Source organism: Eublepharis macularius, chromosome 3, assembly GCF_028583425.1.
Source record: "Eublepharis macularius isolate TG4126 chromosome 3, MPM_Emac_v1.0, whole genome shotgun sequence".
NCBI classification, from domain to species: Eukaryota; Metazoa; Chordata; class Lepidosauria; order Squamata; family Eublepharidae; genus Eublepharis; species Eublepharis macularius.
In genome coordinates this window covers 169038425-169062310 of record NC_072792.1, presented here as the reverse complement: position 1 = coordinate 169062310, position 23886 = coordinate 169038425, and the positions used below count along the sequence as shown (strand labels likewise).

At 45.2% G+C, this 23886-nt stretch overlaps 1 protein-coding gene across 2 annotated transcripts in view; it reads left to right on the top strand.

Annotated features, from left to right (window-relative positions):
- The first annotated feature begins 782 nt into the window (after nt 1-782).
- The window catches only part of FAT3 (FAT atypical cadherin 3), a 457110-nt gene continuing 434006 nt past the window's right edge, over nt 783-23886 (top strand). For both annotated transcript variants that reach the window (XM_054973889.1, XM_054973888.1), the window contains exon 1: nt 783-4074. In XM_054973889.1, coding sequence (XP_054829864.1) covers nt 783-4074 — 3292 coding nt within the window. The remainder of the gene's footprint in view (nt 4075-23886) is intronic.

Here is a 23886-nt window from a genome sequence, read left to right as displayed (position 1 = left end):
AACGGGGTTGTCTGCTGCAGGCATTTGTGGAGAAGGGGGTTATTTTGGGTTCAATTGTTCTCTCTCTGTTTTAAATTTAGATTTGTAAGCTGCTTTGAGCCACAAAGGAAAAGCATGGTATAAACATTGTAACAAATACATAACTTTTATGGGAGTTAAAAAGGGTTCACTCACGGACGTCACAGAGAGTGGGTAAGAGCTGGCCCTTGATCCTATTGAGGCCCCACTGTGTATGGCAGAAGGCAGAGACCTGCCCATTATAAACTTTATCCAAAACTGCAATCCAGTTAGAGCAGCTTCATGTGTGCATAGTTCCAACCCCAGAATGCTGATCATGTTGTAGCAGGTCTACACAAGATGTGACCCACCACATCAAACATAGTTCCCCCAGACGTGCGAGACAGCTCATTGGTCCCTGTAAGCATTCTGGGGTTTGCTACTTGCTTATCTAAGGGTGGTTATAAAGCATCCCACAGGAAATAGTACATAGGTAATGGGTTACTCCTAGGTTGGATAGACATGTGTTTTGTTAGTCTCTCCTAGAGTGTAATGTAGTTTTAACTGGTATCCGATGAAGAGAGTTTGACTCCTGAAAGCTTATACCCTGGAAAATCTTGTTGGTCTTTAAGATGCTACTGGACTCAAACCTTGCTCAGCGATTTTTAAAGAGTGGGATTAAATTTTGAGAACTGACACATAAGCGTCACGGTTAAGATTTTTGTGTTTCCCACCAATTAATGATTGTATTTTTTTCCTTTTCCAAAGGATGAAAGAATGATGTAATGGAGAGAAATATGGGCCATTGGTCAGGTCCTTTGGTCCCTGTGTCCGGCCTTGCCCTCTTGCTTGTTCAGCTTTTCGCCGATGTTTGCCATGGCCTTCAAGGGACAACACTACTTGGCTTCCACTTCACACATTCCATGTACAATGCTACAGTGTACGAAAACTCTGCTGCAAGGACCTATCTTAACAGTCAAAGCAGGATGGGTATCACCATGGCAGACCTCTCCTGGGATATCAAATACAGGATAGTGTCCGGTGACGATGAAGGCTTTTTCAAAGCAGAGGAAGTTGTGATAGCTGATTTCTGTTTTCTTAGGATAAGAACTAAAGGCGGGAATTCTGCTATCTTGAACAGAGAGATACAGGACAACTATTTATTGATCGTAAAGGGCTCTGTCCGAGGAGAAGACTTGGAAGCATGGACAAAAGTGAATGTACAGGTTTTAGACATGAACGATTTACGGCCGTTGTTTTCTCCCACCACCTATTCAGTAACAATAGCAGAGAGCACTCCTTTAAGGACTAGTATCGCACAGGTTACAGCAACGGATGCCGACATTGGTTCCAATGGTGAATTCTATTACTACTTCAAAAATAAAGTCGAACTCTTCTCTGTCCATCCAACTAGTGGGGTTATCTCTTTAAGCGGACGGTTAAATTATGATGAGAAAAACCGGTATGACCTTGAAATTCTGGCCGTAGACCGTGGGATGAAACTCTATGGTAACAATGGAGTAAGCAGCACTGCCAAACTTTATATTCACATTGAACGTATCAATGAACACGCCCCAACTCTCAGCATAGTAACCCATATCCCCTTCTCTTTAGATAAGGAGCCTACTTATGCAATTGTTAACGTTGATGATCTTGATGAAGGTGCCAATGGTGAGATTGAATCGGTTACTATTGTTGCAGGAGATCCCTTGGAATACTTTGTTTTGTCTAAGGAGGGTAGATGGATGAATGAGTACAAAATCAAAGAGAGGAAGCCCATCGATTGGGACAATTTTCCCTACGGCTGCAACCTCACTTTGCAGGCAAAGGACAAAGGGTCCCCTCAGAAGTTTTCAGCTGTCAAGCTGGTTCACATCGCCAGTCCCAAGAGAGAAAGCAACCCAGCCAAGTTTGAAAAGGAAACGTACGACGTGGCCATCAGTGAATTCTCTCCTCCAGGAGTAGTGGTTGCCGTAGTCAAGCGAATACCAGAACCCCAGGGGGAGGAATATAAATTGTCCCCTAGTGAGGATGCTGAGTATTTTAAGATTAATCCCAGGACAGGCCTAATTACAACCGCGCAACCTTTAAAAATTGTTGACAAAGAATTTTATGATTTAGAAGTAGTAAGTGGAGAAGGGGACTTAAAAGCACACGTCACTGTCAGGATAGAGGATGCCAATGATCACATTCCAGAGTTCACACAGCCATCGTACAGCTCCTATGTTAATGAAAGTGTCCCCGTGGGGACCAGCATTTTGTCAGTTTCTGCATTTGACAAAGACAGGGGAGAAAATGGCTATATCACGTACAGCATTGCTAGTTTAAATTCACTCCCTTTTTCCATCAACCAGTTTACGGGGATTATTAGCACCTCCGAGGAATTGGATTTTGAGTCCTCCCCAGAGAGCTACAGGTTTATTGTCAGGGCTTCAGACTGGGGTTCACCTTACCGGCATGAGAGTGAGGTTAATGTCACAATATACATAGGCAATGTGAACGATAACAAGCCCTTGTTTGAAAAGGTGGCATGCCAGGGGGTCATTTCATCTGATTTCCCTGTGGGTGGCCACATCACCGCAGTTTCTGCTATAGATATAGACGAGCTGGAGCTTGTGAAATACAAAATAATCTCTGGTAATGAACTGGGTTTTTTCTACCTGAATCCAGATTCGGGGGTTCTGCAGCTTAAAAAGTCCTTGATTAGCGCTGGTGTCAAGAACAGTAACTTTGGACTTAGGATTACAGCCACTGACGGGGAGAATTTTGCCGACTCCATGTTTGTGAACATTTCTGTGGTTCATGGGAAAGTGTCTTCCAAGACGTTCAGTTGCCGAGAGACTAGGGTTGCCCAGAGGCTGGCGGAAAAGTTGCTCAAAAAGGCAAAAGCCAATGTGAAACTAAATTCGGAAGATGGCTTTTTGGATTTTTATTCTGTGAACAGGCAGGCCCCACACTTCGATAAATCGTTTCCTACTGATATATCAGTCAGGGAAGACCTTCCTATTGGTGCTACCATATTTAGACTCAAGGCCTATGATGCTGATTCCGGTTTTAATGGAAAGGTAGTCTATACCATTTCAGACGGCAATACTGATAGCTGCTTTAACCTTGAAATGGAGACAGGGCTGCTTAAGGTGCTTTTGCCCCTGGACCGTGAGAAAACAGAGCTGTATCTCCTTAACATAACCATTTATGATTTAGGGAGCCCTCAGAAAGCCACATGGAGGTTACTTACCATAACTATCGAGGATGCGAATGATAACAAGCCTATATTTTTACAGGGAAGTTACTCCGTTAGTATTTTGGAAAGCACAAGTATTGGTACAGAGATTATCCAAGTAGAGGCCAGGGACAAAGATCTGGGACCAAATGGTGAAGTCACTTACTCTATCTTGACAGATACACAAGAGTTTGTTATCAATAGTTCGACAGGAATAATATATGTAGGTGACCATTTAGACAGAGAATCAAAGGCGAATTATACTTTAAAGATAGAGGCGAGGGACAGGGCAGATGGAGGGAGCCAGCAATTTTCTGTCGTTCCTCTGAAGGTGTTTTTGGATGATGTGAATGATTGTTCCCCAGCTTTCATACCACCCAGCTACAGCGTGAAAGTCTTGGAAGACCTTCCTGTTGGTACGGTCATTGCTTGGCTTGAAACTCAAGACCCAGATCTTGGTTTGGGAGGACAAGTACGCTATTCTCTGGTGAACGATTACAATGGGAGATTTGAGATAGACAAGGCCAGTGGAGCTATCCGGCTGAGCAAAGAGCTGGACTATGAGAAGCAACAGTTCTACAACCTGACGGTGCGCGCAAAGGATAAAGGACGCCCGGTTTCTCTATCCTCGGTTTCCTTTGTGGAAGTGGAAGTTGTGGATGTGAACGAAAATCTCTACACCCCTTATTTTTCTGACTTTGCCGTCATTGGATCTGTAAAAGAAAATTCGCGCATTGGAACTAGTGTTTTGCAAGTGAACGCTCGGGATGACGATGTGGGCAGGGACGGGGAGATCCAGTATTCCATCCGAGATGGCAGTGGACTGGGAAGGTTCAACATCGATGAAGAAACTGGTAAGTTGTTCTTTGCCTTTTTCGCAGCATGTCATTTCAGAAGACATAAAATGCCTCCCAGCCATCTAAGCTTTGATCCAAATATAATTGCATGCCGTTATGTCCTCAGCCTGACACAATGGCACGGCATATATATCCCATGCTAGATTATGGTGTTAAAATTTAGGCAATGGCTTTAGGTATTTCAGGGTTTCTTTAGTGACCTTTGTGCAGATGAAATTAGGAATGAATATTTATATATACCTCTCCCAGTGATGGTGGCAAAATGCCTTCCTTTTCGCTGCTCTGCCTTCATTGAAAAGTAGTGGCAGCCTGTCTGTGACTCCATTAGGAGTAGTGTATTATGTGGTGATAACCGTAAATTATTCGGTCACAGCAGTAGATGGTCAGCGCACTCTTGACCCCCATTGAAAACGGGAAGCTAAATAAAGCAAAATTATGAGTGCAAAACAGGCTGACGGATGAGTGGAAGGAACGTTCGTTGGGTTGGTGTGCATTGTTCTTCCTGTTTTGTTTGGTGCGTTTTCAAAAAGTAGGAATTTGGCAGAGCCTGTACAGTGTTAATTACAGTAGAAACAAGCTTAGTGTAGATATGAGCTAGATGTTTGAACTTTGTGTGTGTATCAGGTGTTCTCTTTTAATGCAAAAGGCATTAAATGTATTCCTTTTCCAAAGATGATTAAAAGTCTGGTGGCTTTCAAAGATTGAAATCGCCCCCTCACTGCCATTACGGAACATTATCAAAATGGGGGCTGGGGAGATGCAGGCGTCTGATAAAATTGCAGTTCAACAGGCTGGCTGTTTAAGTATCTAATAGCTGTTGGCATTAATAGGGCAGCTGTGACATTAGATTAAGTGAGGAAATTAGAAAGCATTACTTTGCATTTTTGAGAAATTTCATTAAGGGCTGCTTTCGCATTAAGGTCTGCCCTGAGACAAAGTGGGAGCTGAGGGCACTTGCATTTCTTTCTCTAGCTGTAAGGAAAGGTGGAAGAAAGCTTGAAAAGGTAGATGTCCACAGCATGAAGCTGGAGGAATGGATAATAATTTTGTTGTTTCTTAGGGCCTAAGAAAAGATCAAGATTGGCTCTCCTATTACATCTGATTGTATACTGTGCCCCGTGAGGAGGGGGAGTTGCGGAGTACACAACCCTGACCTTAATTCCATTCCCCATATCAGGCTATTTTATGTTGTTAATGAGTCTGCCCTCTTCACCATGGAGTCCTTTGGTGTGATTAATTAGAATCGAGGAAGTGCCCCCCCATCACTAATGGATCCTCACTGCTACGTTTCTTTTAACTCAGAGCCCTTAAAAAGCTTTTCTGGGCTGATGAGGAGGGGATTAAGGTTTAGGGAGGTGCTTTAACCCCCCTCCCCTTCTGGATACTGTAAAGGGGCTGAGCAAACCAGTTTCCCCATCTCACTCCATTTTCCGTTATTTTCTCTTAGCTGGTGCACAACTGAAATTAGTGCTCTGTTGCTTTAAGATGACAACGGACTTCCTTTTTTTTGGCTGTTTCTTTAATATTTTTTTAAAAGAAGCTCATATTTTTTCTGTGTATCTGTGGTGTTTGCCCAATAATGGAAAATAATTATTTTGTGTATGGCCCTGTTCGGCATGGGGCCACCTACTAGGATTGCCAGCCTCCAGGTGATAGCTGGAGATCTCTGAGAACTACAGGTGATCTCCAAGCCACAGAGATCAGTTCCCCTGGAGAAAATGGCTGCTTTGGAGGGTGGACTTCGTGGCACTGTACCCTGCTGAGATCCCTCCCCTCCCTAAATCCCACCATCTCCAGGCTCCACCTCCCCAAATCTCCAGGAATTTCCCAACTCAGAGCTGGCAACCTTACGCGCCTACAGGCTCAATGCATTTAAGTAAAATTCATGCTGTGTTCAACCTCTTCTTGGAAGCAGGCAGTGAGTAATCTTGACCCTAAACCAGAGGACTTGTTTAAGGCAGGCAAAGTCCCTGTTGCTGCATGGTTATGCAAAAATCTCCTCTTGTCTGAGCTAATAATACATTTTAGTTAACTCCGCCATTGCCGCCAATTCAGTAATGAAATCTAAAAAAGTCCTGCATTTTCTGCCCTGGGGAGAATTTTAAAGAGTCACGGAGCAGCTGTGCCTCTTCCCAGATGATTACAGCACAGAAAGGACCCCCGTTTTGTTGGATAGCAGTTCTGTAGCGTATGTGGCTTAATGGTTAATCTGGCCTAAAGAACAATTTTTTAAAAACATAGCTGTGGTTTGTGGGGGTTTGCTGTGGTTGAAGTAGATAATGAGTTTCTTTCTGCAAAGGCCTGTAATTTTTCAATTCGGTATTAACGCACAAGATGAAGAGAAGGCTCTGTTTTGACTAATTCATGTTGTTTAATCAGACATCAGGATTCCAAGCTGATTGTGAAAGCCAGACAGTGGTGAGGGGAAGAAAAAAAGAAGGAGCAGAAACTTTTAAAACTCTATTTGAGCTGCAGCTTTGACGCTTTAATTGGTCAAAGTCAGCATAGTTAACAGCCACAAGGTCCAAAGATTTAGCTTTGGATGACAGCCCTTTTTAAAAAGTTCTCTGTTTGATGATTCACCTCCCCGCCTGCTACTTTGTAGTTTGGGAAGTCGGCATAAGAGTGGAGAGAATTAGGGAGAACTTCAGCCAAATTAGATATATAAGAGATTTGGGGCTGCTGCCGATCTCTTTCCATTTCCTTTTCCTTGGAACATATAAAGCGAACGGTGTGTGATATGACATCATTGCTCAGGATGTCTGTCCATCCAAAGCAGAAACAGACAAATGCATGGCTGTCTTCCTCTGTTCATGCGTCTGGTTAACGCGCAAAGCAGACCCTAAGCATTGGCAGCGTTCCCCTTTTGAACAGCTTTTCCTTGCGATCTCCACAATGTTTTTGGAACTTCGGCGTTGTTGAAGAGATTTGGCAGGGGCGAGAGCATCTGAAGGGCTCGTGCTGGAGATGCCGTATGTATCCTCCTGACCCTACTTGATTTTGTTAGGACTTTGGCGGATGCTTAAAGCCGATACTGTGCTTGAGTGTGATGTTAGACACTTTTATTTATGATGTTTCTTGCTCTGCTTTTTCTCCCTAAAAGGGATCCAAAGCAGCTTCCATCAAATAGTAATACAATTTAAATGACCAAAAATAAAAACAGGCAAAAGAACAAAGTTACAGTAAATATCCAGAGCTGGGATCTGCTAGAATGGTCCATTAAGACCTCGGGCTCTGTGCCTGGGGAGGGGCTCTTGCTCAATGGTTAGAGCATCTGCTTGTTATTCAGTGCCTGATAAAAGTAGAATGATCGGTCTGAATCCAGAAGTTCATCCACGGTCTTCCTGTGCAGTCCCACATGGGACTGCGCACGCGCAGGCCTGCCGATACCGGAGATTTTTATAGCTCAAAGCCACCAGGGGGCGCTCTCGCCTTCCACCGCGCATGCGCGGCCATTTTCCCGCCTAAATGGACTATAGAAGGCGGAGCGCCCCACACATACCCTCAGTTTCCTTTTCACCGCCGATAGATGAGGTTTTTAGCTCTTCTACTCGTTCGCGATGTCGGATACTGCTTTGTTCAAACGATGCGTCTCCTGTAATCGAAAGATGACCAGGTCAGACGGCCATTCTAATTGCCTTTATTGCCTCGGGGAAACCCATAATACCCAGGCCTGTAAACATTGCCGTGCCTTTTCTTCGAAGGCCAGGGCGGAGAGGGCGGACCGTTTGCACGCCTCGCTGTGGCAACGTGCCATGTCTGTTGTGGACCCTCCGGCGAAGGCACCTCCATCTGCTGCGCCCGGATCCACTCCTCGGCCGGCCGAAACCGTGAGCTCGAGGACCCCTCGCGCCTTACCTTCCCCGAGTCATTCGGAGTCGAGACCGAGAGATCGCTCGTCCTCCTCGGTTCGGAGCGCGTCGGAACCAGCACCATCGGTTCCGAAGCTCCCTCGGAGCCGACCGCCCTCGACTTCATCTGCTGCACCAGCCTTGGATCGAGCTGCGTCTCGGAGCCGGACGCCTTCGGTGTCACGACCGACGCCTCCACCGTCTCAGGGTGCAGTCGCTTCGGAGACAGCGGGAGAACCATCCGCTCCGTCCGACTCTGACAAGCAGAAGAAGAAGAAGAGAAAACATTCTTCCAAAAGGGACAAGGCGGTTCTGGAGCAGTTACTTTCCTCTCCGCTACCGGCCCCTTCGGGTGCGCTCGGTTCCGACCCACCGGAAAAGAGGCGCAAGGATCCCGACCCGGTTCCTGTCTTGACCTCTTCCCAGGAGGACCCGGTTCCGGTAGAGAAACCCCCGACCCCTACGGGACGCCCGCGATCGACCTCCCATGAATCCGGGTCCATCAGATCGGGTCGGAGTTATCGAAGTGGATCGGGCCGTAGATACAGCCCGTACCCGACTCGGAGCCGATCGAGGGAGCGATACAGCAGTGAGGGCCGGGCGGCCTCATACTACAGGGGGGATAGTCCGCTCCGATCGGACCGCTCTTTTCGAGGGGACTCGATGTCTCCTTCCTTTCGGATCCGATCCTATGGCGACTCGCATGGAACACCGCACCTTTCTGAGGTTGATTACCATCGGAACCGACCAAGGGGTTATGAGTCCCCTCCTTCGGATTCGCCTGATGCTGAACTTGGCCCAGCGGAAGAACCTTCGCCGACGGACGACTTCAGAGCCTATAATGAATTGCTTCAGCGAATGGCTAAAGCACTGGATTTGGAAACGACCTCTACGGAGTCAAAATTTACTGATAAGATCTACCAGCATATCTACTCGGGTTCCACTCCTTCCGTAGCCTTTCCGCTGATCAATGTTTTGTTGAGTTGTGGAAGAAGCTCAATGCTAAGCCTGCTTCTATCCCCGCCACTAACCGAAAAGTGGAAGGCCTTTATCGTACAAAGGACGAAAACCATCCGTTCTTGGCTGTCCATCCACCTCCTTCCTCCTTAGTCACTGAGGAGATGCAGGCAAGGGGCAAACAAGGTTCCATGTCGGCTCCTACTGACAAGGACAGTAGAAAGATTGATACTCTAGGGAGGAAATTGTACACCTCTGCTGCTTTTGCCATCAAAGTGGCTAACTATGCGGCTATGATGTCGGCTTACCAGCTCTTCCTGTGGAAGAAAGTGGCTGCTTTCCTTCCCAAACTCCCTGAAGACCAGCGGACCCTCCTGCGTGTCATCCAGGAGGAGGCCACCCGCCTCTCGAGGCACCAGATTAATACGAGCAGGAGTTTGTCCGATACGTCTGCACGTTCCTTGCTCTCTGCAGTGGTTTTGCGGCGATTTGCGTGGCTCCGCACGACTGCTCTCCCGCCTGAGACGAGGAACAAAGTAGAGGACTTACCTTTTGAAGGGACACTCCTTTTTTCTGAGAAGACAGATGAATACCTGTCGAAAAAGAGAACGGATCGTCTCACAGCACGGTCCTATGGTGTTCTGCACCAGGCTCCTCAGCATCCCGCCAGACCTTACTTCAGATCTTCTCAGCGGGGCAGATCATATCGGTACCAGCCTTATCAGGGGTATTCGTATCAGTCTCAGAGGAGTTACCAGAGCCCTCAACAATCCTTTTCCAGGCGCAGACAAGGTCACCGTCCCAAGCCTGGTTCTCAGCATCAACAGGCTAAGGACGCCCCCCACGCCCAGAAGCAATTCTGACAATTACAGGGACCTGAGCCTATGTTTGGGTTCAGGCTACATGCTTACTGGAGGGAGTGGCTGTCCATCGGTTCCGATGTTTGGGTTTCTGATATTGTTCAGTATGGTTATAAAGTTGAGTTTGTGAGTTTACCTTACCTGAGTCTCCCTGTCTTTTCTTCCGGACCTCCTCATACGGAGCTCTTAACTGAATTGGCCACCCTGATTCAGAAGGGTGCAATTGAAGAGGTGCCCTGTGATCCTGCCCCCTTCGGTTTTTACTCTAACCTGTTTCTGGTGGAAAAGAAAGATGGTGGTCTTCGACCCATTTTAGACCTACGGGCCCTTAATAAACTTATAAAAATTCGAAAGTTTAAAATGGTCACTTTGCAAATGGTTCTGACCCTTTTACCTAGACACTCCTGGTTTGTTGTCCTTGATTTGAAGGACGCTTATTTCCATATCTCCATTTTTCCTGAACACAAGAAGTATTTACGTTTTACTTATGATGGTAAAATTTACCAGTACCGGGTTTTACCCTTTGGTTTAGCTACTGCTCCTAGGGTCTTTACGAAGTGTATAGCTGTGGTGGTGGCCCATCTGAGGTTACAGGGCTGTCGAATCTTCCCGTACCTGGATGATTGGCTCCTGGTTGGAAGTTCTGCTGATGACGTGTTTACCCAAGTGTCCCTGACTTTGGATTTATGTCTTAGGTTAGGTTTTTTCGTTAATCAGAAAAAGTCAAAATTGACCCCAGTACGGTCTGTACAATTTATAGGAGTAGTCTTGGATGGGATCAAGAATGCTGGCTTCCTGCCCTCAGACAGGGCGGCCAGGATTAAGGGCATGGTCCTTCGGCTGCAGCGCTGCCGTTTTCAATCAGCTCATTTTATCCAGACTCTCTTGGGTTGTTTGGCCTCTACTACGGCTGTGGTTCCGTTCGCCAGGCTGTTCATGCGGCCATTACAAATGTGGTTTAATGCCAGTTTTTCTCCCAACTCTGATTCCCAGAACAAGCGTTTATCAGTCCCTCGACGGGTGGTGGCCTCGTTAGAATGGTGGTTGGCAGATGCGAATCTATTTAAGGGTGTGGAGTTTGGCTATCGTCAAACTCACTTGTCCATAACCACTGATGCTTCCCTGTTGGGTTGGGGAGCTCACTGTGAGGGTGCTTTTGCTCACGGCACATGGTCTCAGGCCGAACGCTCGGAACATATTAATCTCCTTGAGCTTAGGGCTATTTCAAATGCACTGATCTCCTTTTCAGATACCGTGCGCAACAAATCAGTGCAAGTGTTGACGGACAACACGACTGCAATGTTTTATGTCAACAAACAGGGTGGCACGGCATCGGCGACCCTTTGTACCGAGGCGATGAAGCTGTGGACTTGGGCCATACAGAACTCGGTTTGGCTGAGAGCGGTACACATCCCGGGGGTGGAGAATCTCCAAGCAGATCAGCTGAGCAGACTACACCGGGATGTTCACGAATGGTCTCTTCGGGACAAGTACCTCGTTCCGATCTTCTCGATGTGGGGTTTCCCGGAACTGGACCTCTTTGCCACACTGGACAATCGCAAGGCCCATCGCTATTGCTCCAGGGGGGGTCTAGGCCCCGGGTCCGATGGGGATGCATTTCAAGTCGAGTGGTCGGGTCCTCTGTGTTATGCATTTCCCCCATTCCCCCTGTTGGCCAGGGTTCTGAGCAAAATCCAAGGGGAGGGGGCGACGGTCATACTGATAGCCCCTTTTTGGCCGAGACAACCTTGGTTTCACACTCTCCTTCGATTGCAGTCGCAGTCGATCAGATTGCCACTCGTTCCAGACCTTCTGTCCTGGCACGGGGTTTTGCATCACGACATTCAACGACTCAAACTGACGGCGTGGCTGATAATTCACAATCGGGGTTTTCTGAAGCTGTAGCTCATGTTTTGTTGAATGCTAGACGCCTTTCCACGAGACAGTCCTATGCGTTCAAATGGGAACGCTTTTCTGGGTGGTGCCGCAGCCGGAATTTGGACCCTTTCTCTTCCTCTTTGCCTGAGGTTTTGGAATTCCTTTGGGAGATTAAATTAGGGGGTTTAGCCAATAGTTCTGTTAAAGTATATTTGGCAGCAATTTCGGCATTCCATCCTCCTATAGATAGGAAATCAGTCTTCTCACACTACACTTCGAAATTGTTTCTCAGAGGACTGAATAATTTGTACCCCCCTGTTCGGGCTATTGTCCCTCGGTGGTCTTTACCGCTAGTATTGACTAGATTGATGTCTAAACCTTTTGAACCTCTAGCTACCTGTCCTTTACGCTACCTTACTTTGAAGGTGGCTTTCTTGGTGGCGATCACTTCAGCCAGAAGGGTGGGGGAATTGGCTGCGCTTTCGTCAGAACCCCCCTATTTGAAGTTTCATGCGGGCAAGGTGGTCTTACGGACTAAAGTTGACTTTTTACCTAAAGTGGTGTCTCAGTTTCATTTGTCTCAGGACATTGCCTTACCTGTTTTTTTCCCGATGCAGTCTTCTGATGCGGAGAGGGCCCTCCATTCGTTGGACGTGCGCAGGGCTCTTCTCTTTTACTTGGATCGTACCAAGCCTTTTCGTTTGGATTCTAATTTGTTTGTCTGTTTTGCAGGACAAAAGAGGGGAAAGAAAGCGACATCTCAGTCTATTGCGAGATGGGTTGTTCAAACAGTTTTAACATGTTATTATTCTGCTCATTTACCTTGTCCTTTGGAGGTGCATGCCCATTCCACTAGGTCCTTGGCGTCATCTGCGGCTCTGCTGAGAGGTGTTCCTCTGCATGACATCTGTAGAGCGGCGACGTGGGCTTCAGCGGATACCTTTATCAAGCATTATGCGCTGGACGTTCTGGACCGGAAGGAGACTGCAGTGGGCACCGCAGTGTTGCATTCTATTTTTGAGTGACTTTACTGTGGCACCTCCACCCAGGTATTAAGCTTTATAATCTCCCATGTGGGACTGCACAGGAAGACCGTGGATGAAAAACAGGTTTCGCTTACCGTAACTGTTGTTCATCTAGGTCTTCCGTGCAGGCACACATGCCCTCCCTCCTTCCCCGCTGTATGGTATAATTGAGAGTAGTACGGCGGCGAAAGGGGAACTGAGGGTATGTGTGGGGCGCTCCGCCTTCTATAGTCCATTTAGGCGGGAAAATGGCCGCGCATGCGCGGTGGAAGGCGAGAGCGCCCCCTGGTGGCTTTGAGCTATAAAAATCTCCGGTATCGGCAGGCCTGCGCGTGCGCAGTCCCATGTGTGCCTGCACGGAAGACCTAGATGAACAACAGTTACGGTAAGCGAAACCTGTTTATCTTTTTGATATGGGATTGGATAATGCAAAATCTCTGATCTTACAAAGATTGATTGATATACAGTCTCAAAATGATGAAGCAATGCTTCCTATAAATTATAGTAGTTTAAAAATGTGGCCGAACTATGCAGCAACCTCATATCTTTCGGCTATTACGTATGAGAGATACAGATGGGTCTTCTCGAGAGCGCGCTTTGATGTATTTCCCTGTGCAGTATTACATGGCAGGTTTCTTTAGCTGCCGTTGCAGCAACATGGTTGGTTGTTTGTACTCTGAAAAAGCAGTTGAGTCCATTATACGTATTTTGTTGCATTGTGAATTATATCAAGAAGGTCCCAACTACTTACTCCACTCCTTGCTAGATTTAAGCCATTACAGTATTATGTTAATTTTAGGACTGCCCCCTGTATCGATGTGGTTTAAAAAGGTGTGGGACTTTCTTGCAATGGAAAAGATCGCTGATCACCTACATTCATTAGATGATTATCAATCTTCATTTGATAGTTTTTGGCTCCCATTTCTAGAGTTTTCGACTGCTGCAGATCAATCCCGCTTACCAAATGCAACAGTCTCTAATATTCTGGCCATCCAGTGACTGACAGGTGAATAGATAAAATATTGTATAGTTTGTGTGCTGTACTGAATGCTGTTAAGAAGTTGTGTTGTGTTTATCAAATTAGTACAGAGTAATATTGGTTCTTGAACTTGTTCATTCTTCTTATAGTTGTTGTTTATATTTCAAAATATGATCAAAGTTATTTTTTTAAAAAAGGACTGAAACTCTTCGGAAATATCTTTTAGAAGATACCCAGAAATCTGTACCCTACGCAGTAGCAAAATTTTGCACATTAGCAATTGGAACGCGGAAATGCCTGGCGGAGGGAACTCTGAATTAGTGCTCTTTTTTAAAAGGTTCTGGGCATACAGTCTGATTTTTGTGACTTCTATGACTTTTAAATGATCTTTAAATGTGTTCTAAATTCCAACTTCCGGCTGATATTTTCCAGTGCTGGTCTCTTGACTTTAATAAATTGATTTGATTTGTTATTCAGTGTCCAGCTTTCCCTTCCTGGCATTTCCAGTTATAAAGGATCACACACCCATTGCCAGAATAGACAATACCGGACTTGATGTACCAATGGTCTGATTCTGTATAAGGCAGTTGTATGAGTATTGAGCCATGAGTTACAAACCCCCTTCAGTTCACTACAAAAGTTTCACATCCAGGCTTTAATCAACTGCAAACAGGGAGAGAAACAAGCTCTGCCCGCCCTGAAGATTTTGTTGGTGTCTAAGGAGCCACTGAACTCAAATACTGCAAGTTCAGCCTAATTTGAGTCCAGTGGCACCTTAGAGACTAACAAGATTTTTTTTATTGTATAAGCTTTTGAGAGTCAAAGCTCTGTTCTTCAGAACTCAAGCTCAGCCTAGAACTTCAACATCTGCCAGTCATCTTTCTACAGTTCTCCTCCCTTGCCCCAAATTCATTGAATTCTGTTTGCTCTCATATGAAGATGCCCATATTTATTTATTTAAAACATTTCTCTGCTGCCTGTGCACCGATATAGGCTCTCCAAGGTGGCAAACATCAAAACATTAGAAGGTTCCAACATTAAAACGACATTTAAAATAAAGTATACAATAATTCAATATAAAGATATGAACGAACACACCTAACACTATATAAAACATTCCCAGCACTAGTAATAGTTAGAAACACACATTTTGAAGAGCATGTTCTTTGCACCTGTGGTGGCCATGCCTCTGCCTCACACATGAGGGACTCTTATTTTTATTAGGACACTTTGGAGGCCACTGTCTGAGAGCTAAGCTACAAGAGACGAATTACATGGTGAGGAGCACGTGAAGGGAGCTGCAATGTTGGCCGGGAAGCTGATTTTTAAAAGAGATCGGAAAGCCGTGTCAATTTCCCCTCTCTACAGAGCCAGGGAGATCTGCCCAGAGGATTTGTTAATTTCCTCTTTGTCTCCTAGAAGGGAGGTGAAACTGACAGAGTCTTTAGGCAGGCAAAGAGGAAATTAACAAATCCTCTGAGCAGCATCTCCCTGGCTCTGCAGAGAGAGGAAATTAACAAAGCCTTCTGATCTCTTTTAAAACTCTGCTTCTCGGCTAACATTGCGACTCCCTTCACGTGCTCCTCCTTGTGTAATTCATCTCTTATAGCTTGGCTCTGAGAATATGAAGGAATAAGGGGATTGTATAGCATTATGGCCTGTGACACGTGTCAACAAGACTGTATAGTGCAAAGATTCTTCAGGCCCTCTGAGCCGGGGGGGGGGGGAGGGGAGGAAAGAAAAAGAGAGAGAATCCTGCAACAACTCTGGCAATGATAGCTGTGCCCTCAATCAGGGATGGAGTAGACTCTTGGTTCAGGGTTGTCTCATAGAACAACATTGGCTCTTCAAACTTTCATTTATAAGAAAAAGTAAAAGGTTACTTTGGGCCAGCACTGGAGTAAGAGCTAAACGTATTCTATGCCCCTGGTGACTGCTACCAGCTTCTGTCTAGACTCTACACAGCTCGTCTTTCTTTGTTGTCTTTTTTTGGGGGAGGGGTCATACTAAAATGTGATAATCTTGGGAAGTGGCATTTATATACAGGCTGGTGGATAGCTAAATGGGAAAAAAAGTTGTGGTTTAGGATTTCTCAGGTGATAGGAAAAGCAAAATCTGGTACGTCCTTATACACAGACCCTATAAAAGGTTATACATTTTGTAAAAACAAAGCAAAATAAAATACGCTTCGAACTGAGAACCAAGCTACATGTTATGTTATTTGACTTTCCCTGCAGAGAGACAACAGCTGTGGAGAAGGGCATTTTTAAAGTTCACAGGAGTCCATTTGGGTTTCGGAAGATGGTGTGGGGAAGAAGAGGGGCTGCTGTCTCCCCGCCTTACAGTTATCCCAAGCTGAAATGATCCGGGTGGAGTAATTTGCCTGTCTTTGGAGGTGCACATGAAGTATTCCCCCCTAGCCATTTCAGCCCAGGAAAACAACGTGGAGGTGGAAGCAGTAGCCCCTTGTTTCCTGCACCATTGTTCTGAGCCCAGTCAGGCTTCTGTGTACTTTAAAATGCCTTCCCTACAGCTGCTGTGTGGCCATGGAAAAAGTAAGTTTCTCAGACCCGACTTGTCCAAAAATGTAGCGTTTAGGTTGGCCCCACATCAAATTAAATGTTCAGAAAAAGCATGTGATGAACTACACTACTCCGCTTTAGAAATCATGTCCATGGTGCACATGTTCACCACGGTCCTACATACCTAAAACTTCCCTGTGTATGTGCAGCTGCCACATCAGGTGTAAGGGTCATACATAACCTATTCCCTAACATCCGCGAGGCAGGTTGCACCCATATGGACTGTGCCCAGTTTGCTATGCTCAGTGGTTTGAATTAGTTTGAAGGATCATCTGTGAGAATGGCTGCTTACCTTTTACCTGTTGGGCAATTCTTTCCACATCGACTCATCTACTGAGGGACCCTTGTGTGCTGCTGAGGACTCTGGGGAATGTGCAGTTTACATGAGGTTTTGGCCAGGCCCGTTGTTGTTTACTTGCTTTCGTTTGTGACAGGAGAGTGCACGAATCCAAAACTCCATTCCTGCTGCACATTTCACGCGGAATTCAGTGGCAGCGGAGCTATCTTTCAGGGCTGTCTTCCTGATCTGCTTGTTGAGGAATTCCAGATTCACTTCTGAGGAATCTCAGAATTGCCTAGAACTCCGTTGGTAAACCGTTGGCCTAAGGTATGCAAAGACCGTTGCCTGGATTTGTGTCTGTGGTGTTTCTCCACCGTGACTGGAGAAGAGTCTGGTCTGCTGTGCTTAATGGGCATAAGACAACTGGATAATTTCTCTTAAGACAGGAATTGCTTAAACACTGTTGAATAACCAACCAGCTGTAAAGCCACAGGCTCCAATGAACTATTAAAGGGAGAAAAGTCTATTTTATGTGTGGCTCCTCAATCACTACTTAAAAGCTGCTGACCTTGGCTATTGGTTTGTTTATTGGCACTCAGAAAACTTGTGGAGGGAAACAGGAAGTGTGAAGGCAAAAAACTAACAAATCCCAAACAGCAAAACAAGATCTATATTTTTGTAGTCCATTCCTTACTTTTTATGGTAAGAGAACTGCTATAATCAGCCTACTGTCCATCATTAAACACATTATCTCACACTGAACTCAAATCCTGCTCATCGTCCCAAACTATGGCTTTGTGTAATGAGGCTTCAGTATTGGGACATCATTTTTTTATCCCCCAGCTCTCTTACAGAGCCATTACAGACCTACTATATATATGACCTTGGTCCTACCTGGAAGGCACCTCTGCAGAGCAGCAATCAGCAAGAAGCCCGTGTTGATATGTATAACCAAGCGGATTGTATGAGGACATGTACACCAGAGTTAGGCAACCCCCAGCTCCTGTGCTGACTAGCAGCTTGACCGACCATTTTGCTTGGCCTGCAGTGCCAGTTCTCCACTCATGCAGCCAATGGGAACCAGAGAGGCATTGGCAACACCACGAGTGCCACAGGTGTGGGAGATTATGACGGGGTTTGATGTGCGTTTGCAATTGCCTTCCAGGCCTGCACAACCAGCAACTTGGTCTCAGCATTGCCCCAGATATGCTAGCAGAGCAACTGGGGGTCATATCACACGAGACAAAATACACTCGAATTACACAGGTAATTCGAGTGTATTTTGTAATTCAAGTGTATTTGAGTGTAATTCAAGTGTATTTTGTGTTGTGTGGTTTGACCCTCTGTCTCTGCTTGCTCACAGTCCATCTGTCCAACACCATCTTTTGCTTACCTGGACCAACATCGACTCAGGTAGATGTTGCACTTCTTTCGCAAATGGCAAAAAAAGATTGTATACGGCTGATCGACACTGTAGTTGAAAGCTGCATGTTCAGTCAGTGGCCCAGTCTATGCAGCTCACCCTATCTCAAGGTCCTTTCAAACATTATGGAACAACAAACTTGAAATTGCCACCAACAGCCAGTGTGTGTAGCAGTTAGACAGTTGGACTAGGATCTGGGAATTGCAAGTTCAAATTCCAGTTTGGCCATGGAAGTTCACTGTGGGTGACCTTGAGTAGGCAATTTCTCTCAACCTAACCGACTTCATAGTTATTGTGAAGATAAAATGGGGAATGAGAAAGCCACTTTGGGTTCCCATTGACCTTGGTGGAGTTTAAGTTTCTAAATAAAATAACTAATAAACTGAGATCCAGCCAATTTTATGAGTGCTTTACGCATTACACTGTCAAATAGCAGGACTTTTTTTCTGGGAAAAGAGGTGGTGGAACTCAGTGGTGGAACTCAAGACCACACAATGATCTCACTTTGGGTCAGCTGGAACAAGGGAGGAGTTTTTTAAAGTTTAAATCGCCGTTTGTGAAAATGGTCACATGGCCGGTGGCTCCGCCCCCTGATCTCCAGACAGAGGGGAGTTTAGATTGCCCTCCGCGCCAGCGGTGCAGAGGGCGATCTAAACTCCCCTCTGTCTGGAGATCAGGGGTGGGGGCACTGGCTATGTGACCGTTTTCAAGAGGTGCCGGAACTCGGTTCCAATGCGTTCCAGCTGAAAAAAAGCCCTGGTCGATAGTATCTTGAAGATACACGTTTCATCATACCCGTTCATTGCATTCACATTTTTCATTTTTTGGTGTACATCTACAAGATGCAGGGGTGAAGCAACCCTTGTTCTCACGGATGTCATTTAAAGAGAGGAAACTTTAGACGTACATTTTCCATCTTGTGGAGATCATTCTCCTAAGTGACATTTTCAGACACCTTTCACATACCAGCCCCCTCAGCTGTCAATATTTGCTCCAGGTTTATTTTGTCACTCAAGAAGTTAGTTTATTTTTCTGCAGAATCAGCATATGGTACTGGGGGAGGGGGAAGGATGAGCTCAAATGGATTTTGTACAAAATAAATGGAAGTTTTAGATAGTGCAAGAAGTGGATAGAGAGGTTTTAATACTAGAAATCCAAAGCTCAAACCTTCATTGGGCTCTGAAGCATACTGAGCCATTTTGGAAAGATGTAAGGTTGGGTCTGAAGTATTGTTAGTAAAACAAAACTTGTCAATTTGAACTTATAACAACATTCGATTTATATACCATCTTTCAGGACAACTTAATGCCCACTCAGAGCGGTTTACAAAGTATGTTGTTATTATCCCCACAACAAAACACCCTGTGAGGTAGATGGGGCTGAGAGAGTTCGTAGAAGCTGTGACTGACCCAGGCTCACCCAGCTGGCTTCAAGTGGAGGAGTGGGGAATCAAACCTCCGTGCTTCCATCTGCAGTCCACTGAATCCCCCCCCCCCAAATTTTGCTCCTGGAAATCAGAGAACCTTCCCGTAGGGGGCTGTCAGGTGGTGGTCTGTAGGGACAGGAGGAATTGGCAAAAATTGTCTCCCCTCCTCTACCAATGGAAATGCTATTCTGATGGTGTGATACATCCCACGCTTTCTCAGCCTAGCCTACCTCACAGATTTGTTAGGAATCGAACATGTTCTTTCTGAGTTCTATGGTAAAAGTGTGGTCTGTAGATGTAGCAAACGTTGTTTGCAAACTGCCCAGAGATATACTTTTCTTATGTGTGTAGTTTTCCTCTTTCTTGATTTCTTTTTGCTTTTTACTTTCCCAGCGAAGGTGGCCCATACTGGCACCTGCTCCAAATATGCATGGTTATGATGTGGTCTTCCGTTCAGAGGTATTCAGAGAGCCAGTTTGGTGTAGTGGTTAAGAGCGCGGGACTCTAATCTGGAGAGTCGGGTTTGATTCCCCACTCCTTCGCTTGAAGCCAGCTGGGTGACCTTGGGCTAGTCAAGGCTCTCTGGAGCTCTCTCAGCCCCACCCACCTCACAGGGTGTTTTGTTGTGGGGATAATAATGTCATACTTTGTAAACCACTCTGAGTGGGCATTAAGTTGTCCTGAAGGGCGGCATATAAATCGAATGTTGTTATTGTTATTATTATTCTTTCATTGTTATATCAGGAGAAAGGGGCTTCCTTACACATGGGTGGCTTAATCTTGATGGGGATCTTTAGCAACTAGGGGTGTGCATATTTCCAATCCAAAACCATGCTGAAATTTCCTGGGTTTTTTTTTTTTTTGGATTGGAAATACTGGAAACAAAATAAGGCACTGCTGAAATTTTGGGATGCCTGTAATTTTTCTCCCCATTTTCCCCCAGAATATTTTGGCAGTTTTCAGTGAGCTGTAGACCTGGTGTCCAGATGCTGGAGGCCAGGTCTACTTCCATTGTTTCCTGTTGGTGGAAGACAGGGCATTCAAACTCTGGAGGCCATTGTTTTCAATGGAAGCTAGATCTGCTGATACCCAGTATTCCCAAATGAGCGAAATTTACCCCAAACAGATTGCAAAACAATACCGATATTCATGAAATTTCAGGAGAACAATAATCATGCCCTTTCTGAAATATCGAAACAAAGTTAAAATGAAACATTTTAGACGTATACTCCAGCTAGTGACTTCATAGCCTTCTTTGTATACCTTTCCCTCTCTTCTTAAAATGTGGTGATTCGATTGCACTAGAATGCTGTTGTAGTGTTCATTAAGACCACTTTATCATCCACAAATACTCCTTCAAGACAGTTAAAATCTGACCCAATAATAAACAGGAGTTGAATGGGGAATGGAGTTTGCAGAGGAGCAGGACGCACAGTGCGGTGGCTGCATCTTCTCTGGGTGCCCCAGAGCACTGAATGCATAAGCACAGAATAATGGTAAAGAATGGCACCCTTCAACGAAGTGCTTCTGTAATTGTTTCTTAAAACACGGGAGAATTAGAATTCGATGTCTCTCTACATGAGACATCTTACACGAGGACGCTCAGGTGTATGGAGACGCAATGTTAGCTGGGAAATGTAGTTTAAAAAGACAGAGTCGAAGGCTTTGTCAGTTTCACCTCTCTACTCAGAGCTGCAGAGATTGCTTCTCAGAGGGTTTGCTAATTTCACCTTCCTCTCCCTGAAGGCTCTGTCAATTTCACCTTCCCTTTGGGGATGCGAAGATGAAATGAACAAACCCTCTGAGGAGCGATCTCTGCAGGCTCTGTGTAGAGAGGTGAAATTGACAGAGCCTTCCGCTCTGTCTTTTTAAACTATGCTTTCCGGTTAACATTGTGTCTCCCTACCCTTGAGTGTCCTCGTGTAAGATGCCTCGTGCAGAGAGACTCTTAGTGGGCTAGTGGACTGGTTCACACAGAAGCTCGACCAACAAGGCTGCATGTGGTGAAAAGCCTCTGGGTATATGCTATTGGTTCTGACAGTTGATACAGTAACCTGTAGACAGCCTCCTAATCCTAACCCTCTCTCATTGTCACCTGCTGCAGCACCCATGTGTCTCTTTGATTCCCTGAGCCCAGAACAAATCCAAGCGCTGCTCGAAGAAGTGTGAGCCAGCAAGCAGATGGGTGGTGCTGAAAGAGAATTGGAAGAAGGCTATCCCCAAGTGACTGCAGCAGCTGCCAACCACAAGCTGCCACAGTCACCTGGAGGCATTCTAGGAAGTTGTGTCTTATTTGATCCGAGGTGGGAATTCTGTGCGCAGTTGTTCCAGTGGTTTAAATTTCATTACTTTGAAAATGCCCGATTATACAACAGTGAGTCAGATTTTACGATAACAATATATTGTGTGGAAGTACAGTTCCTGTCAGACAACGAAGTAAAACCTCTCCTTATTGGAATTTCTATCACCTCCTTAAGATCCATGGAAAGTACATGATTTCTTCATATTTTAAGACCTGGACTGAAAAAATATACCTAGAAACAGTAAACTGCTTGGGCCAAAATTTATCTCCTTCACACAGTTCAGTCAGCGTTGTGAGAATTTTGGTGATGATCTAAGCATTTCGTATGCCACAGCGATTAAATTGTTAACCTACCCTGTGGCTTTGCAATGTTATTTCTCCTCCTTTAAGTGATAAAGGGTTGGAAATTCCATTAAGCGAAGATGGGATTTTAAATGATTACAAATTGGAAGGATTGATCTTTTTTGACTCTGCATAGCAATTTGGTAACACAATCCTAAATTCTCTAATTTTAACCTCTGGAGTGATTGAAATACCCTGACAAATCGGTTTTTATGTGAATCCAAATAGAATTGGGGAAAGGGAAGGAAAGCAAATACTTGAGCTGTGACTTGAAATTAACTTGTGCTGAGAACCTGAAACATCAAGAAAGGCCAGAGGAAAAAAAATCTTCCTGCTACTGTTACTGAGAGGAAAATGGAATAAATGCATTGCTTGAGACAACTTGCTTCTCGTTTTTGCCCTCCCAAATACTTCTTGCAGGTACTGGGCATATTGAAGTTGAAGGATACTTTCATTTGTCGTTACTGTTGGGAGAGGTTTGATAAATATGCATACTCTGCTGCTTCTGGGATAGTGTTTCATTGAAAGGAAAATGAAATAAAAATGAAGAGAGGGGGGAAAAAACTCTGAAAGCCTATGCTTGGTATTTTTAGCTTGCTCAGTTTTTATGAAAGGATGCCTTATCTATGGACTAGATCTATTGAAGAGTTGCCTGTGCCATTCAGGTTTATATTAAATTCTTGGCTAGTGCTATGTGAGCTAAAAATGGAAGCCCCTGGATTTTGATGTTGTGTTGAACACTTTTTAATTACCCCAATACACAGCCTTCCCTAGATAGCCAGATGCCACAAAACACCAACTGCGCCCTGGTCCGATTGCAGTTGGGCAAGGTTCTGAAACATTTAATATCCTTTTCCATTTTAAAAAAAATCTGTGTCAGAACTCTAATACTGGCCTTGTAACTATTTGTACTGGTGAATTATGTAAAGACATTTTACCAGTACCCTGTCCGGAATGGCGCAAACTAGCCTGATCTTACCAGATTTTGGAAGCTAAGCCGGGTTGGCCTTGGTTTGTAATTAGATGCGGGACAACCACGGAAGTCCAGGGTTTCTTGTCTGCAACTTGACAGATCTTTACACATATTTCACTAATGGTGTAAGGACTGTTAAGGTGGCAACAGGATTCTTCTGCGGGGCACAAAAGTGGTTTGCGATGTGTGTCTGGTTTTGTTTATATTTGACTGGGGAATGGAGGGGGCCACCATCTGAGATGTTGCTTTATATGCATTGGGGTGTGTGTGTGTGGATTTTAAATGTTTTTATCTGTTTTATTGTGTACTGAACATTTTATTGTACCCCACCCTGAGGCTGTTCGCGGGGAGGGGGGGCTAAAAATTGAATAAATAAATAAACAATAAATAAATAGACTTGACTGGGTTTAGGCAAGAAACTGCTGTTAGAACAAATCTGGGTTATTGTGAATGCAGCCCCAATAAGTGACAAAACAAATCTGCAATCAAATGCATGAGGAATAAAGCAATCGAGATGTGGTGGGCAGTGCTGTCAAATCATAGCTGACTTATGGCAACCTCTAGTGGGGTTTTCAAGGCAACAGACTAATAGAGGTAGTTTGCCATTGCTTTCCTCTGCAACCCTAGTCTTCCCTGGCGGTCTCCCACCTATTTACTAAGGTTGACCCTGCTTAGCTTCTGTGATCTGACCAGATCAGACTTGCCTGAGCTGTCAAGGTGAGGACAGTCAAAACATGGTGTATAAAAATGTGTTTTTTCTAGGGAAGACATTCCATATATGAAGTGCCACCACAGTTATGTTCTTGTCTCCGATTGACGTGGGATATCTGAAGCAGAACCTCTGTTTGGTGTAGTAGTTAAGAGCAGCGGGACTCTAATCGGGAGAACCAGATTTGATTCCCCATTCTCCCGCTTGAAACCAGCTGGGCGG